Raw genomic sequence first — 24,489 nt, 5'->3', positions numbered from 1 at the left:
TTGATCATTAGAATCAAGTTGTTCCAAAATTTTTTAATTTGCCCTAAATTGGAAATTTTATTTTTTGCCTCATCTTTCTGTTATCAACCAGAATAAAATTTGCATTCACGAGTGATTAAGGAGAACTTAAAACTTAATCGGAGCTACCTCACCATTCAGACTAGAACAAAGAGTTGGCCAACTTCAACGTTTTTGAAGAAAATAATTTTTGATACAATATAGTTTTGATGCAATAACAAGTTCCAATAGTTTTTATTATTCAGGAGATCATCACTGTTTTATCTGTTGCACTGGGGAAGTGCAAATTATCCCAGTTGTCAGTGACCAGTTAGTTTGAGATTTCAAACTTCAATCACGTTTGAGTCAAAGTCATCTTCATTCTTCATACTTTTAACTAATGTGATATATGAATAGGTTCCCTCGGTTGTTATTACAATGCACACCTTATTTAACTAACTCTTTTAACTCCTAGTGGTACAATGTATTCATTTCATAGTTTGAATCTTTTCCTGGTAAACATTAAGAGTTTAATTTGAATCCTTGCTGGATTCAAATTGTGAAAACCATCCACATTACTGCTCTCAAATGTCTTTATTAAGTTTATATATATGAAACAAAATCAAAATAGTTTTTTTAATGAAGGTTGGTGTACATGAGTAACTATTTTAGAAGCATGAAATTTTTTGATCCAGGACATAGTGTTGGAAATAGCGAGAAAGCTGAAAATGAAATAGTTTAAATATGGGGTTCCACAATGCATTGGAAAAATAGGAAGTTGTATGGGACATGAAAAATTGTTGTAAATTGCAGGAAAACGTAAATTCCAATAACAATAACACATGACGTCACCGTATATAATTTTGGTGACAAAAAAACTCCTTTTAATGAAACTTTTGGGAAACCTAAACATTACCTTCAAGTTAAAAAGAGTTTACAAATGATAAAATTAAAATGTCCACCCATCATATTCACTTCCCACTAGCTATCATTCCAAAAAGCTTAGAATAAAACCTGTGAAATATATATAAAAATGAATCGTTTGGAAAAATTGTGAATACAGAGGAGCATAAAATTAGCTGGTAGCAAAAGCTACAATCTTTGCCTATAGCCTATGAAGCAATATCGTCATACACTGCCAATAATATCATGTGAACTCCTACGGAGGCAAAAAGTGCTCTCTCTGAACATAATTTCCAATTTTAAAAAATTTATATTAATATCGAATATTATACATGCTTTTTATTGCATAACTATTCATACATAAAAGAGGATTACATTTTACTTGCGCAGGAATATATCAGGTAAGCTAAATCACTACATACGCTGTAGGCATTCTGTGAATTTCCTACCATAAAGTAGATATAATTGGGAACAGGTTTACTTTTGAGTTAGTATATTTGATAATGAAAACATGACTAAACAATTTTTGAGGTATAGCAATAAGAGCTTTCCTGGAGTTCTTTATGAATTTTTGAATTGATACTTAAGTTGGGATAAAAGATAAAAATGGAAAGCAGCAGTTTTTAAACCATCTACGTATCCACAATTTATATTTTTATAACTTTAATATTTTTTCAGTTTTTCCATTGGCCAATTTCCTAGGTCTCCCATTTGAACATTTACTACGCAAATGTATTACATACAGCTTTTCACTACAGGCAGTTGTTAGAAAAACAATGAGTACTGCAGGGATAAAATTCTTAATATACGGTTTATTACTGACCATCTTTAGTTGACAATTTTAAATGCGTACATTGACTCCTCAATTTTCCCCATTAAGAAATAGGTAGCTGAGTTTAAATGTGGCCATGAAAGCCTCCAAGATGATCCATATGAAGAACATCCAAAAAATGTGACCAAACTGGAAATTATTGAAAAACTGCATGGTATCATTTTGAAAGATCAGCACACTAAGGTGTATGAAATTGCTAAGACTGTAAGGATATCAAAAGAAGGCATTGGCTATTTTTTGCATGAGGAATCACACATGACAAAGCTTTGCACAAGATGAGTGCCACACGTCCTCACTGCTCAAAAATGCATTGGGCTGACACTTTCCAAACAGTACTTGCCGCATTTCAAGAAAAATAAAGAGTGATTTTTTGCATTAATATGTGACAATGGATGAAACATGGTTTCCCCATTATGCACACACCAAAATCAAAACAACAAACCATTCAGCATATAAATGCGAAGGCGAAGACAGTACCATTGGTGGGAAAGGTCATGGCATCAGTTTTATGGGATGCAAAAGAAATTTTGTTGATTGATTATCTCGACAGAGGTTGAACAATAACTAGAGAGTACCTCCAGAGAAAAACTGACTAACTGAAAAACTGTTTTTCATCAGGACAAAGCAGCTGCACACAAAGGGTCTTGAAAATAGGAATATTGAGGGATTTACACAATGATGTGCTGGAATATCCACCCCCATCCTCCAGGTTTGGCTCTCTCAAAATCCTACAACGCTCCTCATCGATCAATGTTTTTCAGCCAACCAAGAAGCAATGGCTGTAGATGAGTACTTTGTAGCCCTTCCAGAATAATAATACAGAGATGGGAGAGCTGCACTTGAACACCACTGGATGAAATGTATTAATATTAACAGCAATTATGTTGAAAAATTAAACTTTATTGAAAAACTTTTCAAAATGTAACTTTTCAGTTCACTCTCTTACATAGAGAGAGGAACGAGGAGAAAAGATGCAGAGGGAAGGGACGGATGCTCTTCGCCGCTGCAGGTGCCACTAATTTATCAGAGGCTGACTCAGTGAAGGCCATCTCAAGACCACTATCCAAGATTGTTTCTACAATAACTAGACTATTCATAAAGTTTTTACTTAACAGAGATTCATTATTTAGGTTATTACATTTGCATTTTAGATGCCTTAATGGTGGAAACAAGATCATTGCTTTAATTAGGGGTTCCTAGATAAAACTGCGGTACATTGACACCCATTTTCTTCATTAACAAAATATATGAATAGATATATATTTACCTATTTCATGTTACTTAAGCATTATGTTTCATCTTACCATGAAAAAATTGATGGTCTTCAGGTCCCTTTACTCATACCCTTATTATCCTCCCACAGACCATATAATCTTCTCACTTTATTCCTTCTACACCAATTTTCGAGGATTTTGTGTGTCAAAACTAAGAATGAATTAACCAAAATATCTGAACTCACCTGATGATTCAAATAACCTGCTTGGACAGCCATTTGAATTTGCTGCACCAACATGCGCAGTTGAGCAGCTGATGGTTGATTCTGAGGAGCCCTTGGAGTCTGAAAATAAATAATGGCAGTTGGTTGATTACCCATTTTTTTAAAAACTATATGGTACATTCTCTATCATTGAATAATTGCTAACAAGTGACTTTGCCAATAGTTTATGTAACTATTGACCTTTTAATTCTATTTTTCAAAAAATAATACAACAATCTACATGGTAAGGACAACCTTCATGAAGCAGCTGATCCTGGGTGTATCAACAGCTATATTTTTTCCTAGTTAGATGGTTTCAATTGCAGTTGACAAAACCTTAGCAGGGCATGATAATTGTACATTTAAGGATATATTCCACTTCCCAGCTCTAACCCTAACAAGGTGACTTAAAAAACATTAACAAATTGGAAAAACTACAACATTTCAATAGCTGCAGCTCAGTGACCATTACAGAAAATATTGCTGAGACATGAATAAAGACAGTTGGCTTTTTCCTTTAGATAGTCCATTGTCACCTAAATGAAATTCTAAGACTTCATAAATCATGTTTACATCAAACCTACAACCTGTGAACTTAGAATTGATATTTTAATTCAACCAAGAAGGCAAAGAGAGGCAGGCTAAAGGAGCAAATCAATTATAAGTATTTCTGTGCAGTCACTTGGCTAGTGCAGTCCTGGTTTGGATAAATCTTTACAGCAGCCTCAAGAGTTTTTCTATTTACTGGAGTATTTTTCATCTAGCAGATCTGTGGCAGATGGGTGGTGGGAGGCTGGTGCCAGCCATTTATGTATGTTGGTTCTTATGATAATAACTGTGGAGTGTGAACCTTTTGATTGCTCATCACTAGCAAGGCAAACAAAATTGAACAACGAAGATAGCCTTAAAAAGAAAAAATCCATTGGAAAAAAATTAAAATGGATATTGATTTGAAATAGTCAGGGACTGTAAAACTAGTTAAACAAGATGAACAGCTAAGATCTGCCTTGTAAGAGCCCTTGGTTAGGTAAAGACACTTCCAGGAGTAGCAAATTTAGGATAGCAATTGATATATTACTATAGCTCATGGATGAAGCTTCAAGTGCTGAATTTGGACCTCTCTCTTCATCATACCACTGATTATTGTGGCTCTTTGTTGAAATAGAGAGTTCATTCCCTTGATAGTAATCCTAATTTTTTATAAAAATATTTATGATATAACCAGACACATTTCAATAGAAGTGAAGAGAGAACAGCAGATAATGCATAGAGTATCAAAATCAATACTAAAAGATTTGAAACTTGACCAGTGCATATTTCTCAGTTTAGTAAGCAAATGGTATGAATTTAGGTAGAATGTCTTTAGAAAACTATGAAAAAATCCATTCTTCTACATAAATAGTATTCAAATACCAATACATTGGCAGGGAGAGGGGAGGTACCCTCAATTAGAAACATTAGTTAAAGAATAGGGATGAGATCGTATATGCAGGAAGGCTGAAAATGAGGTTACCTTGCGCATGATAATTAAATGTCCACATTTTTCAGTTGAGACATGGTGCATCTTATAACTGGAAACAACACAGCAATTTTAAAAATAAAAAATGAGGTTCAAATTAACAATGAACTGGGGCTGAAATTTCATTTCATTAATAAGATTTTGGAGGACTGAGGACAGCAATTGTGTAGGGGCTAATGTAATGGCTTCCTATCTGGACGGCCCAGGCTTAGCCTTTGATTTTTCAGTGGATTCCTGATCCACACTTGGACAGAGAGCATTTCAAGCAGAGTACAACATCAATTTGAATTGGATATTGAATTTGGACCCCCTGGAGTCTATTATTGAGGTGGACTAATACTGATGCTGCTTTTCTCTCTACCCTTCTCCCATTCCTCAACACCATGTTTTCAATATTTCCCAGCCTATATGATGCAATTTTTAACTCAAAAATGTGTTCTAAAATCAACCTGTGTTATAAAGGCCCAGGTTATTAAGGCATAATTTCATCCTATAAGATGCAAGCTGATTCGTCCCAAATAAAACATTTTTGCCTAACTTATATATTTCAACAATAATTTCGATAACAAATTTGGTGCAGTTAGTAGGCAACTGAGTTTTAATATTTCCTTGTTAACACTCCCTAAAAATTTCCAAATAAACTTTAAATGCATACAGTGGCACTACTAAAAAAGTTATTTGGATTGGGGTACTCAGTGTCACCCCGTCTTAAAACGTTGTATGACTCATGATTAACTCTAAGAGTCTACAGGTACAACCTAAAGTATTATTAGGGTCGTTCAATACATGATACATTCCTTCCATGAAGTGTGATGTTACATACAAAAAACCAACCATTGCATAAAAAGTTAAAATTAGAATAACCTGGACAAGAGAAGATTGTCAAACAGCATTGCATTTAAACTTGTGAAGTCATGAATTACGCTTCATAACACAGAACTGAAAGGCATTTTTAAAGCACTATAAAAGAATCAAAGACTGCGTTTCCACAGGAAAGAATTTATTGTTGCAGAATAGTTTGCTACACTGTAGCATTTTCTGGACTAATTACAAATCGTTCACATATATGGTCAAAGCTTGAGAACCATGTTAAGAACTGTATAATAAAAAACAGAAAAGGTGGGATTACAGCTTCGGTAAAAATTATTTTCATTGAAGTAAGAAATTTAGCCATAGGGGATGTCTAATAAAGATTTTCCTGGGAGCCTAGGTGTGAGAAATTCACCAGGAGAAATAGTCTGTACATGCATACCAGAACGAAAATAATACAAGAACTGCAACTTCACTAAGAAAGAAAGGTTATGAAATTCCACAAATAGGTCATAAACAAGAGAATTAGTATGCATATTGAGATAGAACAAATAGGGAACATGGATGACGTACCCTTGATGCTTGACATGCCATAAAATAGAATGGATGTGAAAGGAGCTAAGACGGTCATGATAAAGATTGGTAACAAGAAGATCCACTATACTGCTGTTCTGATGTATTGTACTGACAGTTCAAAATTTCCCCTTCATTAATATTTAAATGAAATGTGCTGCTTTATGTAAAACTTCACACGGAATTTATATTCAAGTTCATTACAAAGGCTAAATGGATGGAGTATGTATGAAGCTGTGGTTACAGAAGGAATGATCCAGTTGGTATGCTGAAAAAACTGGCATTCAGTGTTCAGTTCAAGACTATAATGGAGTCAGAAAAAATTCTTGCAACTGAAATGAAGAGATCTTCCTGTGATTCCTTGTGGATAGACTTCTCCAACATCTTGTCCCTTTAAAGCTCCCAAAATTTCAGAGTTAAAGAGGACACCTTGATAGCTAAACTGGCTAAAGCACTCGACCGGACATTTGAGGGATCTAGGTACGAATCCTGGTCAAGGCGAATTATTTTTACATTCTGAATTGTAGCATTGAAATGCTCATTAGAGGATGACTCTGTTAAAAGTTACTGTTGCGGCATGTCGAGCAGTTTCTTTGGAATTTGCCAAGGTATAAACAGCCTAAGTGTTTAAAAGTTAGCTTTAACCTTGTCGACTGTGGCATGTCACGCACGACTACAAATGCCTGTGACATTGCATGTACGGTATTTTGTCACAACATCTTGTCACTTTAAAGCTCCCAAAATTTCAGAGTTTAAGAGGCTTAAGCTCCATAGCTTAACTGGCTAAAGCACTTGACCAGACATTGAGGGATCCGGGTTCGAATCCTGGTCAAGGCGAATGATTTTTACACTCAAATTGTTGCATTCTCAATCGTAGCCTCTGAAGATTTCAGTCAAAACATTCATTGGATTTACACAGGAAGAGTGTATAAAGTGAACTGAGGCACCAACTCTTTACATTACACAGATGTGAAGAATGAAATGGCTGTTGATTTCTTGTGCTGGGGAGTGGCTGGAAAACTACTCACGGAATGTTAAAAGTGAGACATATAACATCTTTTTAAAAATGTGCAATTAGCAATGTGCTAGATAGAAAGTAACAACTCCAGTGAAAATTATAGCATATATGATTTAGCAGCAATGATAGTGAAATTCATGGGATTTTATGATACATAAAATTCATAAAATGCAATTTTATGACTTCATATTCTTTATCTTGAGTGTTAGCATAATAATTATTTGACCTATTCTGTGTCTCTGATGATTTTATAAATCCTAACCAGAAAAATCACAGTGGGTTCTATGCGCCTGTGTTTCTTTTGCCCTGGGAATTATGGTAACCACCTATCACTAAATATACAAATGACCTTAGATGTTGGTTGCCTAACCTCATAACTCCTATTTGGAGGAATGAAAATACTACCTTGATCAAAAAGTTCCCGGAATAACCACCGTGTGGCGCTCCCATCGTTCCGATTTGAGTTCTGTTTTTTTTGTTAAATTGGTACATCTGTTGTTGATATTCCCTTTAAATCTTAAGTGTCATAACTTGACATTTGCAAAAGTTACGTAGCCAAGAGTACATCTATCTCTGTGTGTGTTGGCGATTTTTTACAATTGCAGAAATGGATTTAAATTTGCAACAACGAACTTGTATTAAATTTTGCGTAAAAAACGGATTTAGTGGCGCACGGACGTTGGAAATGTTGGAAAAGTGTTTCGGCAACGATTCTCTAAAAAAAACGGTCGTTTACCAGTGGCAAGAGCGGTTCAGAAGTGGTCGTGAGTCAATCGAAGATGATGAACGCAGTGGCAGACCATCGACATCGAAAGTCGGTGAAAAAATTGATAAAGTAAAAGAAATGTTGGTCAATAACCGCAAATTAACCATCAGAGAAATAGCGGAGGACTTGAACATTGCCTATGGATCCGCCCAAGACATTGTGGTTAATGATTTGGGTTTCCGTCGTGTAGCAGCAAAGTTGGTGCCAAAAGACCTCAATTTCATGCAAAAAAGATACCGTGTTGACGTCGCAAAAGACATGATTTGCGAGGCTGAATCCGATCCCACATTCATCAAAAGGATCATTACTGGAGACGAGACGTGGGTTTATGAGTACGACACGCAATCCAGACATCAGGCAAGTGAATGGCGTTCACCAAATGAGCCGAGACCAAAAAAACCACGTCGTTTTCAGTCAAAAAAGAAGGCAATGCTGACGGTTTTCATGGATTACAACGGTGTAGTGCATCATGAATTTTTGCCAGAAGGCCAGACAGTAAACAAAGAGTATTATTTGGGCGTTATGAGACGTTTGCGTGGAGCAATTCGCCGAAAGAGACCAGAAATGTGGGCAGAAAACTCGTGGATTTTGCACCATGATAACGCACCGTCGCACAGTGCTATCATTATTCGTAATTTTTTGACGAAAAATGCAACAAATACCATCCAACAGCCACCGAATTCACCTGATTTGGCTCCCTGTGACTTCTTTCTGTTCAATCGAGTTAAAAAACCATTACGGGGAACGCGTTTTAGCAGCCGAGAGGAAGTAATGGAAAAATCGCAGGAAGCACTGATGGACATACCGAAAACCGAATATAAAAAATGTTTCGAGGATTGGATCAAGCGCTGGCATAAGTGTGTTGCAGTCGATGGGGATTACTTTGAAGGGGACAATATAGATTTAGATGAATAAACTTGAATTTTTAATTTTCTGAATAAATTCCGGGAAATTTTTGATCAAGGTAGTAGTTCATGAATGTTTCAAGTTGCCACAGTCAACAAACTTTATGCACATTCAGTTTATTTTGATACTCATAATTAAACTGTGCCTAAGGTCGATGTATGACAGTCCCAAGTTAGCTGAGCATTAGTAAATAAATTACCTTCCACACACAATTCTTCTTCCTCATTTGTGAGTGATTTCAATAATGGCAGGTGAAAGTTCTAATTGGGTTTATTTGCAAAAATTTCATATCTCTTTGCACATTATGTTCTCAGTATGGTGAAGTAGGGTCTGTAGTAATTCTGCATATAACTGATAAAGCAGACTTATTGCCTGATCACATTATCTACTATAGTTTATTAAAGGTAACTCATCATAATTCTATTGCTGGATATGAAAAAAAGTGGAAGAAAGGCCTTACTGCCTGAAGTAAGAAAAACGCAAAATGAAAAAATTGCACCTAAGTATAAGGTAACTTATTCCACCATTTTGACAACAAACCTAAGGAGGCAAATTACATTTGATTGATGTCCATCTTCTACACAAAAAAATTAAAATTCTTCGGCTCGATAAATTACAGCCAATTCAACAGAATAAATTACCTCCATTAAATGCTACCTAATTTAGTTTTTTTAGAGCACAGTAGGCCTCATTTACGGTACCATACCCAAAACATAAATGTGAAACTAATAACTTTCATTTTCAATGTAACATTAAAGTATGGGCTAATGGAAATGCATACTTTCCTTGAACTAAAAGCTTAAAAAATCAAGAGTTATTTAGATAAAAATGAGTGCAGCTCCTATACAGTTTTAGATTAAGGTGATGACATAGTCCAAGGTTCGAAAGAATAAAACCTATAAGTTTAACCCCAATTATAACTAAACAAAAAATTTACAAGTGTTGCAACTGGTTAGAAGAACTATTATTTTAAATCAATTGTTAAAAATATAGAAGTATGTTTATGAAAAAAAATTTGACATTTAGATAAAAATTCTGTTAGAATGTTCATAAAATCTAGCTTCTGTAACCTTAGGAATTTGAAGCTGCACTGAAAGAAAGAATGAATTATTAATAGCTGGTGAACTGACATTCACACTTACTGGCTGAAATGAAGTGGGCTGCTGACTTGGAGGTTGCTGAGGGGGAGGTTGCTGTGAAAGTATTTTCTGAACCATGGCAGGGCTGATATTATTAATACTGGCCAGACTAGGATTGGCATTATTAAGATTGTTGAGTAGACTAGGTGCATTTCCCACACCAGGTCCCTTGGGATAAAAGATAGATTTAAATTAAAGCCGTATTTTCTATTCTAGTTACATTAACATTGAGCATTTAGACAGTAACCAATTATTTTCAATAAACCAAATAAATTAACAAATAAAATATTTTAGTCATTATAGCATCTTCTGAAGATGTAATAGATTTGCATATTTTTAAATTTACAACGTAAATGACCTTTGTCAGTACATTTATGGAGAGGTCATATTATCTGCACAGGCAACCAGGGAGTTGATGAATAAAGAAACTCAAGTAATTTTAGAAGACTCTGCCATAGTTATTTAAAAATGACTTCAATAAATTTGTATTTTCATATTTTTTAATTAACAATCACACCTCAAAACGATATGCAAAATGACAATGGAAAGGAAAGAAGTTTTGCAGCTATTCGCAGGCTCTAATGCACAGTGGTATATAATAGAAGGCCCTATTCCTGGAAATTTCAACAGAAAAAGAGGGTGCTGGTCTTACACAAGTTTCTCGGTTATGCCAGCCTTTCTTGGATGGCATTTAGCATCTAAGAAAATAAGTCATTATACTAAACCCACTCAGTTATTCTACCTCTAGAGACAAAAATAGCAGTGCCAAATATCTTTGGAAGAAATATGCTTTCTGATTCATATTCAAGGTCAAGTAAGTACTTTGTCTTACTCTCTAGCTATCTCCTGAATTTAGCAAATCATCAGGTTGGTGTGTATTTCCCTCCTCATATCTTTCAGAGAGAGTAAGTTTACAATATTCTTCTGTGATTGAAGTCTAGGGTATGTTGGTCTTAATTTGAAGTTAGTGTCAGATAATTTTTTACATTGTTTAATAAGTAAACTAACCGAAAATGCCTAGTTCCTTAAATAAATTGGTGAAACAGTGGCTGAGTCCTGATTTTTGTGATGCAAATGTTTCTTGGTGCCACTGTGGTCCAAGTCTTTTGAAATCTTAATAAACATGTATGAAATAACACAAATAGTTGATATGGAAGCACACACACACAAGTTTAACACCACAAAAATCTACTTTAACAAATATATTATGGTTAACTTATGTATTTACTCTGTTGTATACACATGTAAGCTTCTTTTTTCCACAATATACTTGCCACCATAAACCTTGGCACTTTATCTCAAATAAAGATTAGAAGGTTGTACAAAAATTATCACCATTTACATTGTAATTTCACAATTTGTTCAGAAAAAATGAAGGTCATCCTAAATTTGGAGCACATTACCTCTTTTCATGAACTCATTTTCAAGAACTAATATTTTCCAAGAGGATGTGCTCACTGCGGGCTAAAAAAATCCTTATTCCATAATCTTTTGGTATGTATGGTTTAAATTGTGTTAACCTAACGTAATCTAAAAAACAGCTGGCAAAGCATAATATCATAGCTCAAATTTTTAAGCATGCCAATCTGACATTTTTCCTTTCATATGATCTATATTCATTACAAATATGTTGTAAATATTAGACAGGTTTGAATACAACCTCTAACATATCTTGATAAGAACCAACTAACCCTTACTTGGTATGATTTTAGGACTACCTGAGATCAAATCATTGAAAAATTCTAGTATGCCATTACCTCATTTAATGCCAATACTAAATTAAAATATTTAATTCCATACATTGCTACCCAGTCCTTGGTAAATACATTTCCATGGTGCACGCTAACATGCTTACTAGGAAATTAATAAGGGAATCCATCATTTGTCAATAAATAGCTGAACTTAATTGATTAACTTGGTCCACTGCTTCAAGAAATCTTGCTCCATGAACAACACCTTCCCCACTACAAATATTGCAATATTCAATCTTTTGCCTGGTAATGGGTAATACAAAAACGATACACCTTATCCTTGTAAATTGGATAAAAATTATTCAACGTTACCTCACTATTAATTCACAATTATATTTCATTAATATCTAATATTCTAATTATCTGGTAACACTAGCCTATCATGAAAATTTCACCTATTCTTTGATTAGTGTGTATCATATCATCATTATCATTGCACCTTCAGTATCTTTAGCATTATAACTGAATTCAGGAGCAAGCTACGTTTTGACATTGACCAAACGTCACCAGTGACCACACAATCTGTTACCTCTAATAGTAACCAGCAAAGATATCACCATAACAAAACATTTTCCTTTCTGCAACATTTTTGATAGGTAACTTACATACCCTCCATGCACAAGTAAACATTCGAGTAGGAGTTCATGAGATTGATATTTATACAAAAAACTAAATAACACAACCTTCATAAGCTCATTCAAAGACACCTTGACGTACCACAGGATAAATATCAAATATGAAATTAGTAATATTTTCTAAGATATCATTAGCACAAAATTTCTTAACATCAAGTTGAGACGTCCAAGGATTTTTTAATACAGTAGGTGGTAGCAGGAGTTGCGCCTTGCATAAAGATACATTACACAGCAGCAAAAGAAGAAGATTAGCTAATAAGAACAATGTGTAGCCTCAATTGGGGCGATTACAGACAAATCCTGCCATAAACTAACTTCCAGTTTTTTCGAAGAAAGAATTGAAGATTCTTCAACTGGGATAAATTATATCTAATTACTCTAGGGGGGAAACCGAATGCATTAGAAGTATACTATTCCCTAACTATGGGGAGAATTTATCAGTTATACTTTACATCAATAACAGTCATTCTTGAGTGTAAGACAACTTGGATTTGTGTCATATTTTTATATTAATATTGCAATAGAAACTGTGATAAATAATGAATTGTATCGAGTCATACATGATTTATTTTCTTTAAATTGCACTACACAAAAGCTCTGTTTCTTTAACAAGATAAAGGGTAATTAAGGGTCTTGTATAATTAAGATTAAGGGTCTTGGGTCAATATTCAACTTCATTCTACCTTCATAAAGCCCAAAATAAAAATGAGAGTAGTTTTCCCTTTGATCACATTAATTGTTATTGTGTTTTAACAAATAATAGATATGTTGAATAAAACAAGCGTACAACATAGAGCCTACATACTGCTTAATCACTCATACCACTCCCTCAGAAATCTTGCTCTCACCTAGTTTCAGGTCACAAAATAGATTCACAAATAAAGAACTAATTATTTAATGAATTATCATTTATTGGCTTAGCAGCTAGTATTGCTTCTTACCTCTCTACAAGAACTAAACAGAGGGGATTTTTTAAACTTCTGATTAAAATTACTAATCTGGGAAAGCATCATAATGCAAAACACCAAGGGTAATTTTACAGGCATTTCTGCAAAATGGATTTATTAGTGTGAAATAATTATACTAAAACACACTGAAAGAATGCACTAACCAAGTTTCACTGCTTTCAGAAAGCCTGAGAGAACCAGGCATAAAAATATTGCAATTTCTATAAGGTCTTTTAAAAAAATAATTTAACTTCATGGCATCCTCTCTACAAATGGATTACACCTACATCATTGATCCAAACCAAATGGATTTGTAAATTTAAAGATTGATGCAACCTTAGCAATAAATATACTGGTAAAGAACAACTGTCTTTTAGATTTACTTCTCAGGTATTTAGGCACAACAAACATTACTCAAAAAATAAGACATGATTATGAATAAATGAAAACAACTTAATCATTAAATAAACTGAACACATATGGTTGAAATATTGGTTAAAAATGAAGAGAAGAGAGTAGAGATACTTAACAAGGAAATAGTATAAACTTGGTAGATCATTATTCAACCAACGAGTACATGAAGATGCACTCTTGCAAGTCACATTGAGAAACCCAGTCATACATGAAACTGGCCCTAACAAAATGTGACAAAAATTGTCAAGTTATCATTTTATAACTTTCATACATTTTCTACATTATAAAAGCATTGCCATGTTCAGTCTGGGTATTGAGAAAAATCCTTGAAGAGTAGTCTACCCTAACATAAAAATAAGGATATATTCTAAGCCAAATCCGTGATGGAATATACAAATGCTCAATGTGGCTCTCCCTTTGTGTGACAGTTCAACCTCAGTTCATAGCCCTTTCTTTTCCCTTCAAACTATGCTGATCAAGGTGTTTAAGGTAATCACAATAGGTACATTGCATCTTGCCAGGATATGTTAATGCATACACTGATCTTAATAAATATAAAATGGGATATTTGGTAGGACTGCACTTCAACACCATTCTCTAATATATTTTGCATTGCAAACACAGGAAAGTTGTTTCATAGAGCAAATGGCATTTGTTTATTTTTCAATTCTTTGGAATGTTACTACCATGCATTTGTTCTCACATATTAAGTAAGATTCTTTTTTTGCATGTAATTATTCCACTTTCCAGTAAAAATCTTACAGAATGTTAAAATGAATGAGTAACCAAATGAAAGGTACATGGACTCCATCCTAGCAGTTTATGAATTTCAAACCAATCCATGCACAATCTGAAAACATATGGAGATTGACCCCTTCTTAATAGCCAATTTAATTCAAATTAAAATTAAGATTCAGGAGATTCCATTTTTGACTACCCATAAATACTGTCAACAAACTTTAAGCAAGCAGATGTTAATATTATTTCAATAGAATCACCATAATCATCCGAATGGCAAGATGGAAAAATAAAATCAATTACCTAAATTTCTAGCATTAACTTTTTTTCAATGTAGCTCCATTCAAATGCTCTTAAAAAAGTCCAACTTGGTAAAAGATTACATTGACACAAAAATTTGAGGTTAATAATTCACAATTAATACTAAGGAAAAAGGATATTCTGCCAACCTGATTAGGAAACATTACTGCACCACAAAGACTAAGAATGAAAAATTTAGGCATAATAAAAACATTGAAATAACCCTAATATGGTGCAAAAAAATTAACATACAGGTGGGGCATAGGGCATCTGTTGAGTAACTGGGTTGAAGCGCTGGCCAGGAAATACTCCAGCAGCTGCAGCAGCAGCTGTTACAGCTGCTACAGCAGCATTAGGATGACTAGCTGTGGCCAGATCAAATGGGCTATGGTCCTCATGCCTACGCCAAGCATCCAGGTTAAGGCGGCCCGAATTCAGTAGATCATGAGCATCTTCTAAATTCATGTTGGTGGTACGGAGAGCAATTTCAACATCCTCTTTCTGCACAAGTAGTAAAAGGTTAACAAAAGGGTTAATTGAACTTAGATGAAAAATGAAAATTGGATACATAATTATAACTTAGGCACATAACTACTTCACTGCATTGAAATCCAAACTCCTACCTTATATCCTATTTCTGACAGAATTCTGAACTGCTTACTTGCCCAAACCAGTTCTTTAGTCAAAGTCTTAGGACCCTAAAAAGTTGAAAAGTGAAGAATTCAAGAGATGATAATTTTAATTCAATGCCAATCTAACTTAGCCATAATTAAAAAGCTTGGATTATTTTGAAAATTACATTTCTAAGCCAGGTCCATTACTGATGGCTAACGTTCAGTAACAACCAAGGCTTTATGATTCAAGAAAAATAATATACAACGCATTACTTAGATGTTTACAAAACGAGAGCAATGGTCAATACTTATTATTAAGTATTCCATCTAAAAAATGCTTTGGGACATTATATATTTAGCAGTTTTTAATAATTTGGAATTTAATATCCCCAAGAAGTATGAAACTAATGGATACCTAATGGTCTAGGCAAAGCAGTAAAATATTCTGCAAAGCAAAAGAAAAATAATCTGGAGAAGCATCAACCAACTCAATGAAATGGAATAAAATGTAACAAGTGATGGTGGCTAAAACAATGTCATTGAAAAAAAATCACTTTAAGGGAAAACATACAATCGTTCAAAATGCTATTTACTAATAGGCATTATTAAAAGTGAAAATTACTTTAAAAAATCAATGAATAAACTAAATAATTGTGAAGTAACTCACAGCTTTTGGATTGTGACTCCAAGATGAACCATCCATGTTATCCTCACCCCACCCAGATGGATTCATTGACGGTTTTGGTTTTTGACCACCCCAAGAGGAAGGATTGAGCTGAGGTTCATTCCATGAACTCACACCACCACCCCCCATACCAACTTTGGAGTCATCTCCCCATCCTGAGTTACCCGTATCATGAGGAGTATCACCCCAAGATCCATTTCTAAAAAATAAAAAACCAATACATAAGTACAATGTAACCTTTCCATATTAATTATACTTCCTGTCCATAACTGTAAAATTTTGTCCCACCTGGATGGATGGCCCCACAGAGGACCACTGCCATCCCCCTTCATTCCACCAGACCCGCCAGGTGGCAGTCTGTTTTGGGATATACCTGGAGGACATTGCATTCCACCACGACCCATATTTGGTGTGGGCATTTCTTTCCAGTGAGATACTTTCCCTGGCAAAAAATAAATAAAATATTGTTTTTCTATCCTTGTAGACAACTTATAGGGAATTTCAAATAGTAAGTGCACATAATTGCAAATGAAGATCCTCTTAATATTGCATAAGTCTACTGCATGAAATAACATGAGGATCAAAATTTATAAAATTAAGTTTATACTCGCACCCATATTGGCTCATCAACATACTTGTTTCGCCTTTACCTGGCTGCTGAGTAGGATTTCCCCATAATGACGTTCCGTCATCATAGTTAGGGATGGTGCGCCGCTGAGTAGGAGGGGATGGTTCTTCCCAGCCTGTTGACTTCATATCTTTTGGCTGAGGTGGTGGAGGGCCCGCCCATTGAGAGGGCCCACCAACAACACCACCCCCACTAGACCCCACCCCTTTCTGCTGACTCCACATGGCAGCTGCAGCTGCCACTGCAGCAGCTGCACCACTCCCTCCCATATCACCTCCATTGATTCGCCCCATTCGTGGGTCCCCAGTGTTCCCCCCACCTCTTAGATCCCTAGGAAGATCCCTCATGTCCCTCATATCACGCATTAGTGGATCTCGGAGTTCACGCAAGTCACGTGGGTCAACACCCCTGTGATCCACAGCCCCCCTGTGATCACCGCCTCCTCTGATATCACCCCCCCTTAGTTCCCTAACATCCCTGATGTCACGTGGATCACCACTTCTGATATCTCTAGGGTCCCCTCCGCGAAGTTCCCGTGAGTCTCGGGAATCACCCCAATTAGAACCAGCAGGGCCCCATTCAGGTTCTTTTTTGGCTGTAAAGATCCAGTGAAAATGCAAATTAAGAAAAAAACATGAAAAGCTACATCTTAAGTCAAAAAATTATAAGGTTCTACACTAGATGACAAAATATAAAACTGAGGGACACTTGAAGTAGTTGGTCGAGCAATGGGCAAGTAAAATTAACTAAAATTTGAAAGTCATTTTGAAAGTAGTTAGGATACTAAGTGTAGGAATTTCATTTGTGATTTATCATCCCAAGCACCATAATGAGTGCCTGGTTTGTGCATATGACTTCCCTCTCTAATATGTTTTCATATTCTCAAATAATAGCTAATACCTGCAAATATGACACCTCCCCATTACATATTAAAGGTGATAATAATATCCCCCTTTAATTATGGCTAAGATAGGATCCGTTTAATAGTGGAATATTAAAACCACATTAACTTTCATCCCTAATTCAAAACACAACATCTATAATTGGGGTAGGATAAAGAAACCATGGGTTTTCTTGGCCATGACATAGCCTACTTTATAAATTATGATTTATAAAAAGCAACAGTAATAAAAAGACGAAATACAAAGAATAATAAAATAAAATCAAAATATATAACATAAAACTAGGCCATTATGTAAACCAAATTTACTACAGGTAGAGGTACACATATTGCATGACCTTACAACATCAATCACCTGGGTTAGAAATTACTTTCCAACAAAATTGTTTCCCCCTTCTTGTTCAAATCCATGCTGCAAAATGATACATAGAAGCATGGTTAACTCGAGTAATTCTGTAGCATTAAAATCCTTAAATGTTGAATCAAACGCTAAACTCACCTCCCCACATTGCACCTCCTCCACTCCCCCCTGTCCACTGCCCTCCAGCACCTGCACCTCCAGGACCAGGACCACTAGCTCCAGGGCCTCCCGCAGCTCCCATACCAGCTCCACCACCACCTCCCCCGCCTCCCCCACTAGATGGTACTCCAGTCCATACATTAGAAGAATCACCAACATCATCATCCTCTCCCCATGTTCCTCCAATGTTTGAAGCAGGTGTGTGTCCCCAAGGAGTTTTCTGTGCTTGCTGTGGAGGTGGTTGACCACCATTTCGAAGATTTGCTTCCCAAAGATCAGTACCTATATCAAAGGAAATTAAATGCAAATACAGCTCTCTTTTGTCACTTCTAAAATCAAGTGACTGCAAAAATTTGTCTTTGGAATATTTGGGTTCAACATAAATATAAAAGATAAGAAATTTAATAAAAGCCAGGCAGATAGAAACTTGAACATTTCTATAAAAGGCCAATAAAATCATGGAGTCACTTTATCTGGTCAATTAAATAAAAGACAATATGACCTGAAAAATTAGTTATATATTTGAGAAAGAAACTATGCTAAGAGCATTAACGAAAAAAGGAATGCCTCTCCACATATGTGGTCTGCCCAAAAAATACACGAACTGGTGCTATCTGGTAGCTCCGGCGCGGACTATAGCTCCGCATACGAGCGGCACTAGTTGCCTGAGACCCTATAAGCCATCTGTGTTTGGCGGATCGTCGAGCTGTGTGTATGATGCCAGTTATGTCACTTTTTGTTGTCCTTGTTTTAACTGTTAGTCGAAAATGGAAACTGACAAAATCACGGAGCAAGAAATCAACGTCAAGTTTTTTGGTTAGAAGTGGAAAAAGTTATCAAGAAATTACTAAATGGTGACGAGTGTTTATGGTGATCTGAATAAAACATCCGTTTTCAAGTGGATTTTAAAGATGGCCGAAAAGATGCCACAGATGATGTAAGGCCGGGACAACCTTCAACCACTTCTACCGACCACAACGACGATCGTGGGCGGTCCCTTGTTCTTACCTATGGTCAAAAAACTGTCCCAATGATAATTGACAAACTTAATTTAAGAATAAACAGTGCACACTATTTTAGCCGAACATTTGGGTATAAAAATTATTATTTAAATGAAACTATTCACTATTCGATTTGTTGTCTCAGGCATAACTTTGTGGAATTTGCATAACAGATTGAAATGTGATGAAATAATTGACTTTGTAATTCCACACACTTTATTTAAAAACGCGACCCAGGTTTCGACGTTGAACGTCATCATCAGGTGGTCCTCATAGAAGCACGCTGGCTACCTATACTCCCACTCCCCACTCCTAGACCTACCACTCTTCTAAATCAAAAATGTAATTCTCTTTTCTTCCCAGCTACATTGTAACCTTTTTACCCCTCCAACCTCCCTCTCTGACCAACCCCCCCTCCTATGATCAGAAGGTATATATAGCCAGCATGCTTCTATGAGGACCACCTGATGATGACGTTCAATGTCGAAACCTGGGTCGTGTTTTTAAATAAAGTGTGTGGAATAAAAAAGTCAATTATTTCATCACATTTCAATATTCACTATTCCATGAAAACTACTCTCCATCACTGTCATATAAGTATAAGATACTCAATTGTATCAACTTTGACATATATAAGTTTTTCATCACAAGCTGCTGGGATTCCACCCAGGAGGGTCTTGTGGAAGTGACATGAATTTCTGTTCAGGCAGCATATATGAAACATTAGTTTTTCCACGAAAGTATATACTTAATATTGGAGGGTTAGATGAGAAGAGGGCACAATATCAACATGATATTTACATAATGCTGGAGTCACCTAGCTCAAATTTAAGTGGAATATGTTTAATAGTCAGAACAAAATTTAACAAACTGACCATTACTAAAATACAAACCATTATTCACGTTGGGCTTCCAGACTGCTCCACTATCCTTGGCACCAGGTTCTGGAGAGGCTGGAATATCCCAACCTGTATCCTGATTGACATGTTGCTGTAAAAGATGAATTTATCTGAGTACCTGCTGTAATACTGAACTGAAAACAAAAAAAATGAATCTCTAAACCTTTAGAATTAGTGCTATATGTATTTTACAAAAAATATTAATGACAATTAATATAAAAAAGGCTAAAACTATTGAAAAACAGTACTATAACATCGAGACATTATGAAAAAAGAAATAAAAATGAACTGACATAGGGTGCATATCAAACTCGGGATAAAAAAGTCCAATAACTTCCTTTTGTTTGAACAAAAAAAAGTTTCTCATTTATTTTATGGAATACTATTTGGTCCGCAAAATGGTATTACAAAGCCAAAACTAGACAGACTAGACACATTTACACAGCTGTTGAATGACATCATAGGTAAATGCTTAATATTCAAGGTACGTTTTAATGGACCTACGGACTAAACTCTGTTAAGACTTTAACTCCGCCAAACATAATTTCTAATGCTCATATTATTTGGATATTTACTATTTTTCCCAATCTATCAATTTTATTTTTCATCATGGGTGATCTATTCATTAAGGATAGTTTAGATAATCTCTAAGAACCATTATATTAATGGCGAACGAATTAGGTGATACTGTATACTTGAATTAGTCCTGCAAATCAAAAATATATTCATGAAATGAAACATCTTTGTCTCTAATTAGAATACATCCCATTCATAATTTGCAAACCAAAGTTAAGAACGTCACCCAAGGCAAAATATTAGTTACTAGAAAACTATTTTATACTTCTTGCAGAAGACAATGCATAATAACTACAGTAAAATTTGAAGGATTACAAAATTCCAGGTGGATTAGATACACTTTCATAGATCAATTGAAATCTCTATAATTCATACTTCTTTGGAATGGACAAGACCCTATTAAATACCCCACAAAAGACATATTTAACAACAAGATTATGAGAATATGCCAATTACTTACTCCACCCCAACCATCCTGGCTGAAAAGAGCTTCTCTCATTGAATTCAACTGCTCTAGCTGCTTAGTTGTACTGTTACTGGTCGACCCACCATTGGGGCCTCCATTACTACCAGACCCTCCTCCCCCAGTTCCTTGAGTCGAGGGTCCACCTGGAAGTCCCTTCCCAGCTGCTTGAGCCCAGGAAGTTGACCCATTTTGCTGCTGCTGATTCAAAGATGACTGAGATGCTGGACCATTGCCTCCGGGCTGTTGCTGTGTATTCTGCTGCCCCCCTCCCTGTTGACCTTGACTGTCTCTTGATGACACTGAATTGGAGGATTGGCCAGATTGCTGTTGCTGTGGTCCTCCCCCTTGACTATGTGACTGCTGGTGAGTTTGTTGATTACCTTTGCCTGAATTCCCTACACAAAGAGGATGAAGGTTTGCGCAATTAATCGAAATTTCTGAAAAATTTCAAATCCAGCAAAGCTTAAGATAAAGTGAATGACAATTTTGCATAATTGATAGGATAAATGATAACATCCCCAAAAACTGTATACCCTATTCTCTATACTCACTTGACCTCCATATAATTCTGCATGGCAGATATAAGCTTAATTTTTCAAAATGGAATTGTTTTGGGCCAATTCGAGCCAGAAAGTCAATGGAGTGAGGAACACCAGAGTTGATTAATCCCTCTCATAGGTTTTTACAATGATTTTAAAAACTAGAGCCTGGAAAGCCTAGAAAACCTGGAAAGTCTACAATTTCTCTCATTGAGGAGCAACTGCAAGAAGGTAACATCAAAGTAAAAAATTACTGTGAAAGAGAAAGTATGAAGACTGAGGAAGACCCAGAAAAATTTATGAATTCTGGAATGATTTCTTGGCAAATGACAAAATAATATGAAGTGTCTATAAGGGTCAAAAAGAGTACTAACAATTCAAATAATTCATCTGAGGCAGTAACCGTCCAATACAAACCCTCAACCTCCCTTCACCCACTAATGAGTTCTGCAACTACACTACCCCTCCTCTCCCTTACTCCCCCTACCTTACTCCCCCTACCTTACTCCCCCTACCTCACTCCCCCTTGGCAACTGCCTATTTAAGATGAAAAATTTCGTTATATTGTACTTGATGATGATGCGCAGCATCGAAACCATGGTCATAAGACATTAAAAGTGTGTGGAAGTGTTAAGTTTCTGTTATTTTTTACCCTCTTCCTTATTCCTATTTGTTATGGAAATGAACTCAGTCGGTATACAATGTCAGAAATCAAGATCAACAAAATTATAAACTGCTAAACCAGAGAGAATAAGAGAACAGTAATGTTACTAAAACTGAGTTAGGGGCATTATCATTTAGAGAAGTACCACAGAAGTTTAGAGCAAGATCATTATGAAGTCATACATCCATAATTTATAAGTGGTACACTTATTTTCCTACAAAGCTCCACGAGATGATAAAATAGCTAAAATTTCCAATGAACTGAAAATAATTATTTTTAAACATGACGACAGAAAAAATGAATATGTATGCACACATGGAATCCCTTAAACAAAGTTTCTGCCAAATTGAAAATTCCTAGAATCTCCCAAGATACAATTAAAAATCAACTTTCTCAGTGAATTTGGCTGGAAAAATGGTATGCGATCTTCTCTGATTTACTGTAGACTTCTTTTTATCCCCATTGTAAACTCTCGTTCCCATTATGCACATTCAGGAAAGAACAATTTTATAATCTGAATATAATACCTGGGGTTATTTTTCAGTCTTATATGCTCTCAAATACAGTAATCCAAGCATACATTACTAGAGACTATATATTGGCTACAGATTGATAACAAGGGCATGCCTGGTTGAAATAAAAATTGTGAAACATTAAGAAGCATTTCTCCATTTACCCATTCATTAATTTGTTTTTCCACTTGTTCTATCTAGAAAATTCATATAGGTCTGCTTGATACCCTTTCACTAATACTTGTCATTATCTTTTTCCTTTGTTAGTTTTTAAAAATATTTGCTGCTCTTATGCCCATGTATACAAATGGCACTATGAAATGAATTTAGGGGCATCGTTAAGTGCATGGATACAATGTTTAAGGAGGTCCTGATCCAGGGACTGCCAGGGTCCTGACTCATGGGACCCCTATTGTTCAACACCTTGAGTGCATGTATGAATTAATAGTAAAACATTTTACTGCAGAAAGGTAGAACTATTTTTCCTTTAGGAAAGTCCAAGTCCCATTCATGCAAACAACTATGCATCAGAATGGGGAACACAATAGGTAATACTCAACAGTTTAACTTTACTTCAAGTTCAGAAAAATACAATATAATTGTACCTTCATACATTTGAATAAGATGGAATTCAATAATTATATGGCAATTGGTCTTTTGGGCATAGCTGGAAAAGATTTTTGATGCATTGATTTAAAAAGTACAGCAAGCATTGGACTAAAATCATGACTTGCAATGGTTTTTAATGCCAGGAAAAAGAAGTAATAATATTTTCTCTAGAGAAAGCAATTGTGAAATAGATTGAATTCCAAAAGTAACACTATTTTATATTTTTGACATAAAAAATGAATACAACAGAAAAAATAGAGAACATTTTCTGAGTAGTTTGAAAGAATATATAGAGGTAATAAGAATCACTGCTATGAAATGAATGAAATTAGAAGGTAAAAGAGAATGGGATCTTGAGTCACTGGTATGAAATAAAGCATTGTATAAAACAAAGATTTGCAATGTTGAATAGCTGATCAATGAGTTTATGGATAAATAAGTGAGAAGTGGATGCAAGGATAACAAAAGTATTATAACAGGAAATGTAAATTTACCTTACCACTTCAAGTAATTGCACAAAATATTGGCCATTAAAGAAGTGGCAACACAAGAGCGATCTTTATGAGTAACAGGCATTATTGAAGTACAAAGTTGAATATTAAAATGCCATTCATAAATGAGTTGTCAGTTATTTTCATTGTTTCATGAAGTTGTTAACAAGTTATAGCCACCATAATTTTTCCCATAATGATTGATCCAAGTTAAATGTAATGTAAATGAGTTAAATATAATGTATGACACTAACAGGAAGAGAGAAAAAAATAAACATTAAAATAATTGAACTATGACTTAGTCTGAGAATGATTACTCTCATCATGAATATATATTTGGTAGTAGTACAAGTTACATAGAATTCTAAATGTTTTACCATTACAATTGCACAAAATGTGCATTCAGGAATCTAGTCAAATAAAGTTAAACCATCTACTACGCAATCAAAAAATTTCAGAGGCTATAATATTTTTTCAAGATGACTTGACATCATTTGCCTACAGTTCTTTCACATTATTAGTGAAGCATTGACTGCGTATCACAGGCTGCTACAACTACAAAAAAATAGCTTTAAAATGAAATTACTATAGTGAGATTTGCAAAATTTTTTGTGACCACCATGTATTTTGAAAAGACATCTCCGGCAACCAACAACCAC

At 35.2% G+C, this 24,489-nt stretch overlaps 1 protein-coding gene across 6 annotated transcripts in view; it reads right to left on the bottom strand.

Moving 5' to 3' along the window:
• gw (trinucleotide repeat containing adaptor protein gawky) overlaps positions 1–24,489 on the bottom strand; it is an 83,364-nt gene that overhangs the window by 31,819 nt on the left and 27,056 nt on the right. For 3 of the 6 annotated variants that reach the window (XM_071588299.1, XM_071588298.1, XM_071588300.1), the window contains exons 7-16: positions 21,010–21,410; positions 19,968–20,064; positions 18,053–18,355; positions 16,660–17,247; positions 16,313–16,466; positions 16,007–16,223; positions 15,349–15,423; positions 14,978–15,226; positions 9,944–10,108; positions 3,192–3,290 (exon numbers count right to left, since the gene is read on the bottom strand). In XM_071588299.1, the coding sequence (XP_071444400.1) occupies positions 3,192–3,290; positions 9,944–10,108; positions 14,978–15,226; positions 15,349–15,423; positions 16,007–16,223; positions 16,313–16,466; positions 16,660–17,247; positions 18,053–18,355; positions 19,968–20,064; positions 21,010–21,410 (2,348 nt within the window). The remainder of the gene's footprint in view (positions 1–3,191; positions 3,291–9,943; positions 10,109–14,977; positions 15,227–15,348; positions 15,424–16,006; positions 16,224–16,312; positions 16,467–16,659; positions 17,248–18,052; positions 18,356–19,967; positions 20,065–21,009; positions 21,411–24,489) is intronic. The other 3 variants (XM_071588301.1, XM_071588303.1, XM_071588302.1) reach the window with 3 other exon arrangements.

The sequence above is a fragment of the Hetaerina americana genome, unplaced genomic scaffold (genome assembly GCF_022747635.1).
Source record: "Hetaerina americana unplaced genomic scaffold, ioHetAmer1.1.p SCAF_3, whole genome shotgun sequence".
NCBI classification, from domain to species: domain Eukaryota; kingdom Metazoa; phylum Arthropoda; class Insecta; order Odonata; family Calopterygidae; genus Hetaerina; species Hetaerina americana.
This window is presented reverse-complemented; position numbering and strand designations above follow the sequence as displayed.